The sequence below is a fragment of the Pseudopipra pipra genome, chromosome 10 (genome assembly GCF_036250125.1).
Source record: "Pseudopipra pipra isolate bDixPip1 chromosome 10, bDixPip1.hap1, whole genome shotgun sequence".
Lineage (NCBI taxonomy): Eukaryota > Metazoa > Chordata > Aves > Passeriformes > Pipridae > Pseudopipra > Pseudopipra pipra.
Window position 1 is genome coordinate 1557178 of NC_087558.1, and position 12880 is coordinate 1570057.

The 12880-nt window shown below is 44.7% G+C and overlaps 1 protein-coding gene across 3 annotated transcripts in view; it reads left to right on the forward strand.

Moving 5' to 3' along the window:
- RSRC1 (arginine and serine rich coiled-coil 1) overlaps positions 1-12880 on the forward strand; it is a 108171-nt gene that overhangs the window by 87271 nt on the left and 8020 nt on the right. For all 3 annotated transcript variants that reach the window (XM_064665730.1, XM_064665732.1, XM_064665731.1), the window contains one exon: positions 4404-4472. In XM_064665730.1, the coding sequence (XP_064521800.1) occupies positions 4404-4472 (69 nt within the window). The remainder of the gene's footprint in view (positions 1-4403; positions 4473-12880) is intronic.

The following is a 12880-nucleotide window of genomic DNA, read 5'->3' on the forward strand; positions in this document are numbered from 1 at the left end:
CTGTTCAATTAAAGTTCCTTTTCGGTGCTGTTAATTTTCCATTTTCCTCATCCTCAGTAATTAAGAGGAAAATAATGCTGTCCATGTGTTGGAGGACTTTGTCTTGTCCCTGGGGCCTGGGAGATGTGTTTCTCACAGAACTGACCACAGAAGTGATGCTGATATCCATCCATTGAGTCTTTCCAAAAGCATTGAACCCCCCTCCTGTGAGCAGCTCTCAAGCCCAGACAGGCTGATGCACATTACTGGTGCTGTTTAGAAAATTAATTATTGGTGATGACCATTTTTTTCTCTCTTCTTTTTTTTTTTTTTCCCACCTGGAAAAGCTTTTTTGTTTGTGTTTTATCAGCTGTTGCTCCAAAGAGATGGTCCCAGCATTCCCTGTTCTCATAATATCATGGACAGGGTGTTTTAATACCAAATCTGTTGATTTTTGCAGTGTGTTTTTGTTCAGCTTTGTGGAAAGTGCCACGTGAAAATCAAGGAGAGATGGAAACACCCACCCTCTCCTTTTCCCAGGCTGGAAAGTTTATAAACTCTTTTTTCTCTTCTCAGTGCATATGGAAACAAGAAGGGTGTTTTGGGCTTAGTTTGGGGTGTTTCAATAACAGAAAAAGTACTTAATGCAGCTTAATTTTTATTAAATCTCATTGTCTTTGTTGTAACTTAGCAATATTGTTCCACTCCTGTGTTTATTTGTCTGGGTAACACGTCCACACTCTTTACTCAGAGTTTCTTCTCCTTGCAAAGTTAGGATTTACTTCTTCCCCCTTTGTGCTGCATCCAGCACAGTGATCCCAGCCAGGAACCAGCCCTTCCACAGGGACACCTGGGAGCACCAAAACTGTTGTGTTAATTAATGGACTAAAAGCACTGCTGTGCTTGTATTAAGAGTCCACCAGCAGATATCTGCATTCACAACTTTGTATTTTAGTGATAAACCTCTCCAGCATCTTCTGTCTGTCCCTGCCCGTCCCCAGGGCAAACATCCAGCAGCAGGATGGGGATTTTAAGCTGGGCTTGGACGAGCCCTGAAATGCTTCCAGCTCGAGCAGCTCGTCATTGATTGATTTGGGATTTGGAAAGCTCTGGAAGCAGCCAGGCTTTGTTGTGCTGGCTGTTCCTCCTGCAGGAAGCCCCGTTTCGGGAGCAGCCTCAGCAGCTCCAACCAACCTGGATCGATCAAAGCCAGGCTTTTGCTGAGGTGACTTCTTTGGTCCTCCCCCGCCCAGGGAAGTGCTCTGCAGAGCTCTCTTCCAAACATCAGCTCCTGGAAGTGCTTTTAAGTGGCCAGGAAGGGCTGACTGTGCTCCTGCACACCCTAAAATAGAACAGAACCCGCGGAGCAGAGAGGGGCTGTCATGTCTTAGAATAAGTTATGGATTGGCAGAATAGTTAAGGTTGGAAAAGACCTCCAAGATGGTCAAGTCCAACCTTCAAGTTGTAAAGATCTTTGGGTGTGGTTGGATTGCAGCTCGATTCGGTCAAAATAAATCTCAGCTTTTAATGGTACTTTGTCAGTGAATAAAAATATTCGCTGGCATATTAATAATAATAATAATAGTAACATCAACAACAATGTATTCACTGGCATCAGCATAATAATGAAGAAGAAGAAGAAGAAGAAAAAAAGAAGAAAAAAGAAGAAGTAAAAAGAGGAAAAAAAGAAGAAGAAAAAAGAAGAAGTAAAAAGAGGAAAAAAGAAGAAGAAAAAAGAAGTAGTAAAAAGAGGAAAAAAAGAAGAAAAAAGAAGAAGTAGTAAAAAGAGGAAAAAAAGAAGAAGAAAAAAGAAGTAGTAAAAAGAGGAAAAAAAGAAGAAAAAAGAAGAAGTAAAAAGAGGAAAAAAAGAAGAAGAAAAAAGAAGTAGTAAAAAGAGGAAAAAAAGAAGAAAAAAGAAGAAGAAAAAAGAGGAAAAAAACAAGAACGGAAGAAGAAGAAATAAAAGAAGAAACGAAGAAAAGAAAAAGAAATGAAGAGAAGAAGGAGAAGGAGAAAAGAAGAAAAAGAAGAATGACAACAACTATGGGTCCTTCCAACCTGCCCCATTCTGGAGTTCTGTGCAATAATGACTGAAAATTTAAGGTATTTTAAGGGAATCTTCAGCATTAAATCCCTAAAGCAACTCGTGGTCTCAGTGCCTCTGTTGGTGGCAGTGGACGGTGCCCTCTGACCTCAGGGACCAACTGCTCTGGGCATTTATGGGATCAGCTAAATTGTTGTTAATTAGCAGTTTTATGTAGAGAATTGTCCTCCTGATACTTCCTGAATTGCTCCATTGTCCCTCTAATTAACCAGGACTCAGAAGGCCAAAGCTCTGCTTCAGCAGCAGAAGTTCTCACTGGAGCTCCAAAGGTTCACTGGAGCTCCAGAGGTTGGAATCCAGTGATTTAAAGTTCCCAAATACAAGCTGCAAATTGATTCACTGACCAACAGCACCTTCCACGTGTGTTTTAATATCTCCCTGCCTGGCTAAGCACCGAGGTGCCCAATGAATTGTTCCTGTGCAGCAGCAAACCGGGGAGGAGGAACAAAGTGGAGCAGGGAAGAGATAAATCCAATTTGGGCCGGGGAGTTTATTGAATCTCAATTGTGCCCAGTTGGCCCACGAGCGATGGGAGCAATCCATCTTGTGTGATAATGGAGGGGCCTGAAACCCACCTGATGTTTGCATTATTAAATTCCAGCCTAATGAGCTCTGCTAATACATATTGAAGGCAGTCGTAAGGAGCGGGATGGGAACGGGAGCGGGATAATTTGAGAGAAACATAAGCTGAGCATTTTACATGACTCAAGGGGTCCAGCTACAATTACACATATCACCCAAATTGAATTTAAATGGAATTTCTATTATCCCTGTCCTTTTACCAAGGAGAATAAAGTGTAAATGAAGTAAAAGTCTTTTGAGTTACCCCTGGTTCGGTTTTATTATCTGATTTAATAGATTCTTGTAATGATCTTCGGTGGCGGAAAAGTTTTAATATTTCAGGGCTTTAAATGTTGTCTAAATATGTATAAAAGTGTGTAACTGGAACCAGAAGTCTGTGCAATGACTCCTGTCATTTGTAACACCCTGTTCACGTTGTGCATTTTGAGGTGTAACCACTGGCTGAAAAAAGGTTGGAACGACCCCTTCACCCCCCTCCTGATCTGAATTTGATTTTTAGAAATGATTGCTTGATTCACTAGGTGGTGGGACTAAATCTTTGTAAAACTGGCCACGCTTTTGCCCTTTGTGCCTCAGTTTACAGTGATTTTATTGCCTGGTTTAAACCCTGAACTCCTGTTTTATTTTTGGTTCTTTTGGCCTGCTGATACTTTTGAAAACTTAATATTTCATCAAGTATAATGTTATTAGAGGGTTATTCTCACTTAGTTCACTCATCAGGCAGTGAGATGGCAATAAAAGAGAATGGCTCCTTTGAGACATTAATGCTTTGGAATAAATGATGTGCTAGAACAGAAATTTAATTAATTTACAGAGTATATTGATAGTCCCTTGTTACTGTGCTGTATATTTTTAATCTTCTTTAACATCTGTAGTAAAGTGTTTGAAAACCCCTGCAGTTGAGCAACTAGTAGATAATTAAGTAATAAGGGAAGGGGTTTCTAGAGGGAAAAGGATTCTTTTTAAGGAATATTGTTGTAACATGAGTAAAAGAGCACTGCTGTGATTTGGAGTGAAGAGAAAATTGTGTTCTGCCTAATAAAGTCCTGAGTGAGAGGGGTTTGACTCCTCTTCTAAATGCAGCTCTGCATCCCTGAAAATATTGTTTGCTTTGTGGTTTATCCCTGGAATAGGTCTCCTGGATTACTCACTATGGCAGCAAAGCTGCCACTCCACAAATGCTCCGTGTTCGGGTCGTTATCGGTCGCTTTGGGGGCAACTGGGGTGGGCAGGTCTGTGTTCAGAGCAAAAAAAACCCTCTCAAAAGTCTCTCCAAAGTTTTACTGAACAAAAAATGAACGCAGGGATTTGAATTTAACTCATTTGCAACCGTTGTTGCCCCAGTGTTGACCCAATATTACCCTCCAGAGTCCCATTTATGCTGCTTCTTACCTGTAGGAAAATATTTAAATAAAATACGTGAAGGACAAAGTCCTTGTTCTCTCCTGCTTGTGGATTTCCTTGTGGGACCCGGAAAAAGGAATCTGAAATTGGGTTTGAACCCTGGGAAATGTTGTTTGGCAACAGGCTGTTGGCAGCCCATCCCTGGAAGTGTCCAAGGCCAGGCTGGACGGGGCTTGGAGCAACCTGGGCTAGTGGAAGGTGTCCCTGCCCATGGCAAAGGGTGGCACTGGGTGGGCTTTGAGATCCTTCCAACCCAAACCACTCTGTGATTCTATGATTTTATAAGATAAATGAACTAATTGTAACATTTATGTCATTTTTCTTTTCCTTTCAGCTAAAGCAGATGAAGCTCTGAAGGCCAAGGAGAGAAGTGAAGAGGAAGCCAAGAGGAGAAAGGAAGAAGGTGAGGAATTTTTTTGCAACTCAGTGACAAACTAAAGCCCAGTAAGTCAGAGCTGATGGTTTTTAAGGGTCCCAGCTCCAGTGGGATGGTGGGATTTCCCTACAGCTGGCAGTTCATTTGGGTGTTCAGTCTGTGGGATGCCATGCCATGAATTCACGTGTTTCTTAATGAAATTTGGTGCCCTCAAAGCTGGTGGGATCAAAGCTGTTCCCTTTGGAATGCAGCAGGTGGAATAACCAAACCAAATGGATTTTGCTGTTGGGATCAGAGCTGTTCCCTTTGGAATGCAGCAGGTGGAATAACTAAACCAAATGGATTTTGCTTGTGTGTCAGGGAGAGATGGGAAGAGTCGTTTCCGACAGGGTGAGGGAGCCAAGGGAAACCATCCCAGGAGCCTCCAAATTCCTCACTTGAGCTGGGACAGAAATCCCAGTCCCTGAGGAAATATCCCAGTTGTTCAGATTGCAATGAATCCTTTCAATGTGACTTCCATGAGTTTCTGTTTGACTCAAACACAGAAATACAGGGAAGGGCTTCCCTTCCTGGCTGTGTTTCCAGTGTCCATGGGAATGTTCCTGATACTCCCTGTCCTCTGCTCCTTGCACCTTCCAGTGCTCTCCAGGAGAGCTGGAGAGGGACTTTGGAGTGGCAGGACACAGGAATGGCTTTCCACTGCCAGAGGGCAGGGTCAGGTGGGATATTGGGAAGGAATTCCTGGCTGTGAGGGTGGGGAGGCCCTGGCACAGGTTGCCCAGAGAAGCTGTGGCTGCCCCTGGATCCCTGGAAGTGTCCAAGGCCAGGTTGGACGGGGCTTGGAGCAACCTGGGCTGGTGGGAGGTGTCCCTGCCCATGGCAGGGGGTGGGACTGGATGGGCTTTAAGGTCCTTCCAACCCAAACCATCCTGTGATTCCATGATTTCCTTACGAGAGGTAACTCAGGAAAATTCCCTGTCTGAATCCACGGCTGCCATGAATTTCATTCCACATCAAAATGTTCTGATCATTCAGGAGTTTGACTTTGGGCCTGTGGGATGCTGAGAGGGATTAATTGGTGCTCAAAGTTGATCCTACTTGGAGAAGGTACTTAGGATACTGAAGGCAAGTGGAAAAGTGGGATATCCCAGACGTGCCTTGGAAGAAAGAGGAAGGGGCGCTTGGAATTCTGGCTGGAAAAGGGACCAAACCAACCAGCTGTGCCCCCTCCCCACTGTAATTCCTGGATTTTGGAGCAATCCAGCTCTGCTGGGCCCATGGAGAAGCCTCCACCTGCAGGAATCCCAGAGCCAGGCTCTGGCTGTCAGGATGAGGTGCTTGGGTGCCAATGGCACGAATTTGCAGGGAATATTTGGAAAAAGAACGTGTTTTTTCCCCTTCCATCCCATTGTGAGTGACACATGTGGTAGTAATTGCTCTGCCAACAGGGGGAGGGAAGTGGGAGTATGGAGAGGCAGAGGGAATAAAAAAGGGGCGGTTTGTGACTTGGGAACAATGGGAATTTACAGGGAAACGGGAGGAATTCTTTTCAGTTTATTAATAAGCCCCATAAAAACTGTCCTGTGGTGGCTTTGAAGGAGTTGTGAGTGTTCTAAAATGAATAGAAAATGATTCCTGAAGAGAAGCTTCTTCCCTCAAATTCATCAGTTGGCTGAGGAATTAGTTCCCAACCAGGAGCAAAGTGGTGCATTTTCCCTGGAAAATAAAAGGTCTAATTAAATTGTGCATGAAGAGTTTAAGCATCCCAAGCCCATGCAAGACATCCAGGGAAATTGCACACTGGGAAACTCCAATTTTAGGGAAGTTTATGTCCCATATGGATTTAAAATTCCAGTTGCAGGCAGGTTTATGTCCCATATGGATTTGCAAACAGGACATTTTTCCTGTGTGTTCCCTTCCCCATCCCCTCCATGCTGGGCCCCAGTGACAACTTCTTCTTGAAAAAAAGAGATTTTTGCCTTTTTTCTTAGTTCTTCTTTCCTCACACAACATCTGTGGGTGGGTTTGAACCCTCTTGGAACCACAGGATCCCTGAGGTTGGAAAAGCCCTCCAAGACCATCGAGTCCAACCTGTGACTGATCCCCACCTTGTCACCTATCTTTGACTTTTTTAATTAATTCACCTATTTCATTAAAGGCATAATTGTCCATTGGGATTCCCTGCCTACTCTCCCAAGCCCTTCTGCTTGGAATAATGCCAATAAATAAGGAAATAATAAGGAAATGGGAAGGAATGTCCAGCTACAGTTGACCCGTGTTTTGACCTGATGCACCTTATTCTGTCTGTGCATCTTCAAGCAACAGTGTTGGCCTGAAATATCCACAGGGTCATCAGTAAATTGTTGTAAACCTTTTTCAAAGGTCATTTCAAAAAAAAAAAAAAAAAATCTCAATAATTTTGGTTGGAAAAGAGCTCTGAGATCACCAGGTCCAATTTTTGACCAGTCATCACCTGGTCAGCCAGACCAGAGCACCGAGTGCCACATCCAGTTGCTAAAATAAAGTAGAATAAAATAAAATAAAGTCTTTTCGTAAAAAATGCTAAATTACGATTTTAAAAAAAATTTTTGACTTCCCTAAAATCCCTCATTTTATTTGCTTAAATCCAGCTCCTCAAAAGGAACTTCCAGCCTGTGTGGGCAGCGAGTTCCTGTGATTCCTCCTCAACCTCTACTGAGGAGCTGCAATGAAAATAATTGTACAAACGAAACAATCCTTCCCCACCCCATAAAAAGTGGTTTTCTCCCTCACCCCGTGGCGAGGGTGTCTTAACATTCCTTTTATTGTCACTTTATTGGCGAATCAGGGCTGAGATTAGATGGGGGATGTTCCCTGTAATCTGCTCGGAAATCAAATTATTTGACCTCCCAGCCCAGCTCTGCCCCTTCCCGCTGGTTCCCTGCTAAATATGCAGCATTTCCCTGGCATGAATAAAAAATTGAGGACAAATTAGAATCTGCAGCCAGCTGACCCCAGCCCAGATTAGAGACTGGGGGGCTTGTGCTGCTTTAAATGTTTTAATTACCATCGCTCGAAGGCCACGCGGCAAAATGCTGATTTATTTTCTTTTTTTTTTTTAGGGACAAAAAAAGCAAAGCAAGAAAGAAAAAGGGCTCCCTCGGCCTCATTTGAATTTTTCAGTTTGATTACATTTGCACTTCCATGGGGGTTATGTTAATTTGCTGCATGAAATTAGGTCTATTAACCAAAAATGTGACTTTTTCCGGGAGCGTTTTCGAGGGTTGGATTGTTCCTACTTGGGTTTTGGTGCCTTGGGTTGGGAGTGCCTGGAAAACATCAAAATCTAAAGGGGATTTACCCACCAGACTTGATTTTTCACTCCAGACAAATTCCAAGTGGCTGAAGTGGGTGATGGAAAAATTGGAATAAAACCCACCACGAGCCAGGACGGAAAAATCCAAAGCGAGTCCTGTCTGGATGTAAAATTCCAGTTGTAGATGGGTTTATGTCCCATATGGATTGAAAATTCCAGTTGTAGGTAGGTTTCTGTCGCATATGGATTCAAAGTTCCAGTTGTAGGTGGGTTTATATCCCATATAAGTTGAAAATTCCAGTTGTAGGTAACTTTGTGTCGCATATGGATTGAAAGTTCCAGTTGTAGGTAAGTTTGTGTTGCATATGGATTCAAAGTTCCAGTTGTAAGTGGGTTTATATCCCATATAAATTGAAAATTCCAGTTGTAAGTAAGTTTGTGTCCCATTTGGATTTAAAATTCCAGTTGTAGGTAGGTTTGTGTTGCATATGGATTTAAAATTCCACTTGTAAGTGGGTTTAGGTCCCATATGGATTGAAAATTCCAGTTGTAGGTGGATTTGTGTCCAATATGGATATAAAATTCCAGTTTTAGTTAAAATTCCAGTTTTGGTCAACATTAGGGAGAGATTTTGGGCTCGTTTTTCTTAGTGTCCCATGCATAATAATAGTTTTAAATATTCCATGGAAACTGTCAGGGGCACATTCCCAGTGCCACGTGGGGAGGAGGAGCTGGGCATGCACCAGAAGACAAGGAAAAGAAGTTTTCCCAGAAAACCAGCAGTGCTAGATGGGACTTTTTGGCAGCCAGGCCCTGGGTGAGTGGCTGGGAGGGTGGTGCTGTGCCGGGGGGGTGTGTGGTGTGTTATCCTGGTGCAAATCCCTGGAATTTGCATTCCCCGTTCCCGGCGCGTGCCGGCCCAGGGTTGAATTGGTTCGTTCTTCCTCCCCTGTGGGCACTGCAACATTTTGATAGACTCTGGGGAAATAAATTTGGCAGCACAATCAGCACGAGGAGATTTAATTATCACTCGGAGACCTTTCCCTTTCCTGGCTTAGCGATCCCGAAGGCCCCGCGCGTTTCCCTGGAATCGGCACCGAGCGGCGCTTCCCGATTCGTCCCCCTCGCTCGATGATAAGCCAGGCAATTACCAGGTTATTGATTTTTCATCAGGGCAAATTTAAAGTTGATTTTTGCCTGCGAGGGGGGGGCGGGTGATGAAGCGTTTCCCGGCGGTTCAGTCCCGGAGAGCTGCGGCACAATCCAATATCCCGAGGTCGGGCCCCGCTCCCAGATAATGCGGCGGCTGGGCCACGTGCTGGGGAGAGGAATGAGGGCTACAAATGCGAGGGGATATGTGTGGAGACAGTTTAATTTGTTCCATTTATGTGAACAAGTCGTGTGGCACATGCTTGGAAAATAGCATTTGGAATGGGCCTGGCGGTGGAGCCACGTGGGCAGGGAGGGAGGGGATGCGCCGGAGACACAGCTGGGCCTGGAGCAGGGAATAAAGCCCAGCCTGGGGGGGTTATTCCCAGATTTTACTGAGCTGAACATGCTGCTGTGGGGGCTTTCCTTTAGCAAACTTAAACTCTTCAGGTCTGAAGAATCCCAGAATTCCAGACTGGGCTGGAAGGACCTCAAAGCCCATCCAGTGCCAACCCCTGCCACGGGCAGGGACACCTTCCACTATCCCATAGCCTTGGACACTTCCAGGGGTGGAGCATAATAAGATGGGTTTGTATTCTTGCAGGGAATTTAAATCCTTAACAGGATTTAACTCAGAGCAGGAAAACTGAGCCCCTCTACAAGTGAGAGAACGTGTTGCTGTAGCTTAAATGGGCTTTTAAAACAACACATGTTATGGATTTAATTCAATTAACCTAAATGAGCACGTAGCAGGTGGTTTTGAGGGATCTTTACTCCTATTGTTTCATATCAGATATGTAAGTTTATTTAAAATATTTTAAAAAGGAAGGCTGGTGAGGCCCTGGCACAGGTTGCCCAGAGAAGCTGTGGCTGCCCCTGGATCCCTGGGAGTGTCCAAGGCCAGTTGGAACAACCTGGGCTGGTGGAAGGTGTCCCTGCCCATGGCAGGGGTGGCACTGGATGGGCTTTAAGTCCTTCCAACCCAAACTATTCCATGATTCTGTGATTTTGAGTCATGGGGGGGTCATAGAAGCAAAGTTAGAACATGCAAGAAAACCTGGAGGACTCAACTTTTAGAAAATCCCATCATTATAAAGTCTAAAATGATCCCAGCTGATAAACTCTATTTTTTAATACTCATCTTTAACCTGTTGGCCAAAAGTTCCCACGTGGAGAATCAAATCAGCACTTTATCCATGGGCACCACAGAAGATCCTGAGTTGGAAGAGACCCACAGGGATCATGGAGTCCAACTCCTGGCCCTGCACAGGATGACCCCAAAAGCACCTCTTTCCCTCCCCACATCCTTTAGTAAGAGTTAAAGGACTCTTCCCTTGGTGTAATTGATGTTAAAACCACAGGTTGGCTGTGCCATGAGAAGATTTGATGGGATGAGGTCAGGCAGCTCTAATAAGTTAAAGTGCTTTACTCACCAACCCAGGAATATATTGGGATGCCCTTTAGTTCATTAGTTCCTGCCTTAGGTCATCAGTTATCTCAGTAAATTTTGTTGAAGTTCATTGTGGTGGCAAAGACCTGAACTCAGCCTGTTAAGTCCCCAAATCATTTAATACCCATAATATATGTAGAATAAATATGTGAATGAGCTTTTTGTGTCTTACCAAAGCTGGGATTTCAGATCTTTCCTGGTTTTTGCCTGGGCAGTGGCAGGTTTTGCCCCACCCTGGTGTCCCTCGTGTGCCACAGACTCCTGGTGTTGGGCTGCAGGTCCCAGGGGCTGTCCCAGCATCTGGCACATCCTGGGATCCTCTTTTATCCCTGTTTAATTTTTATATTGATGGCTCAGAATTCAAAATAAGCGGGAACAAATCAAGGATTGAGATAAAAACCAGGAAGTTTGGGGCGTGTTGGGAAGAGCATCCAAACAATGCTGATGAAAACTGGGAAGGATGACGTGGCAGGAGGGAATGTGGCACCTCTGCTGGCCACTCCCTGTGCCCACCTTCCTCCTGGGCAAAGTGAGGGAAAGGGAATCAGGAGAGGGATCAATAGCCCCCCATGGATAATGGCTGTGGGAGTGATCAATCCCAGGCTTTTGATTAAAGCTGCTGTAATTAATAATCACTTTGAAATGCGTTCCTTGAATTTTAACCTGCTTTGTCATCATCTCCTGCCCCTTTGTATTCCAGAGCTCCCAGGTGAGCCCCAAGCCTGGTGTCCTGGTGCTGCTCCCAGGGCTGGAGCCAGGCTGGGAGAGCTGGGAATGTTCACCTGGAGAAGAGAAGGCTCTGGGGAGACCTGAGAGCCCCTTGCAAGGGCCTAAAAGGGCTCCAGAGAGGGAGGAGGGCTCCAAAGACCTGGAGAGGGACTTGGGACAAGGGATGGAGGGACAGGACACAGGGAATGGCTTCCCAGTGACAGAGAGGAGGTTTACATGGGATATTGGGAAGGAATTCCTGGCTGGGAGGGTGGGGAGGCCCTGGCACAGGTTGCCCAGAGAAGCTGTGGCTGCCCCTGGATCCCTGGAAGTGTCCAAGGCCAGTTGGAACAACCTGGGCTAGTGGGAGGTGTCCCTGCCCATGGCAGGGGGTGGGACAGGATGGACTTTAAGGTCCTTCCAACCCAAACCATTCCATGAATCTTTGATAAATACAAAAATATTATTTTCAGCTGGCATTTGAGTAATTTTATTTTAGGAATTACAACAGGTCTAATCAAAGGTTTACTATTCCTCAAGTGAAACAGATAAATTTATGGACTCTCCAACAAGGAAATTTATGATTTTTTTTTTTTTTTTTTACAAATTAAAAGTCTTGAAATTGTCTTCAACATTTCAGACAGATGAGGAACAGAGATGGCTTCTGTACTTCATTAGTGTTGTGTGTTTTACTGTCGTCTCGTGGCCTTTATTTGTGCTAAAGGATAGGTCAGGTAATGGGATTGTGAAGCCATCAGGTAATTAGTTATCTGACTGCAATCATTTTAAACAACAATTTATAGCTACTTATTGAAAAGCTGTTTCTAAAGGGAAAATAACCAGGGATGTATGGAGAAAATAACCAGGGATGTATGGGATGGGCAGTGAAAGGATGGGAGTCACCTCTTGGAAAGTAAAAAAAAAATCTGGTTTTCAGTTGTCTCCTGAGCCTCTTAAAAAGCAGCAAAGGTGCAGCAGGAGGAGTTGGGCAGAGATTTAGGAAATATTGGTTGTGGACAACAGCTGAGGGGGCTGGGTTGGATTTATCCAAAGGAAATGGAAGGGGAGAGAAGTTTTCCAGTTCGGTTGTAAAGGAGAAAAAAATTATCATGGAATCCCAGGCTGGTTTGGGTTGGAAGAGACCTCAAAGCCCATCCAGTGCCACCCCTGCCGTGGGCAGGGACACCTCCCACCAGCCCAGGTTACTCCAAGCCCCTCAGTGTGGAGCCCCATCCATGTTCTCCACAAAAAGGGATGAATTCGGGAGCCTGGGAAGCTGGGGGGAAACTGTGCCTTTGGTGATGTTTGACAGAAATCCAGATCCATTTGCTTAAACTACAATTTCTCATCTGGAGTCTTTTATTTTCTGATAAAAAATGGTTTTCTGTGGCTCTGGGTGGTCGTGGCAACATCACACGGGGATGGACAGAGGTGTTTTTTCCAAGGGCACGGAGTGAATCTATGGGATGAGAATGAGATTTAACTGGGAATTGCCTTATTTATGCTGGCTGAGGCCTAGATAAATGGGAATTTAAGGATGTATCATGTTGTCTTCGTGCTAGGCAGACATTTACCTGGTGTGAGTGGTGTTATTTCGTATCCCAGTAAAGGCCCAGCCCGGGAAAAAAAGCAGGAAAATAATGAAAACCAACCAACATCTTCCTAATCTCTGTTTCATTTTCCCTGGAGCCCCTCAGACAGTGTTTGAGGGCAGCCAGAGGTGGTTGTAGCTGCTGTGCTCTTCTTCTGCTGTGCTCCTGAGGATCAATGTATGCACTGGGAATAAAAGCCTGGGAGTTCCCGACCCCGTGTGCCAGTGTGGGATCCCTGGAA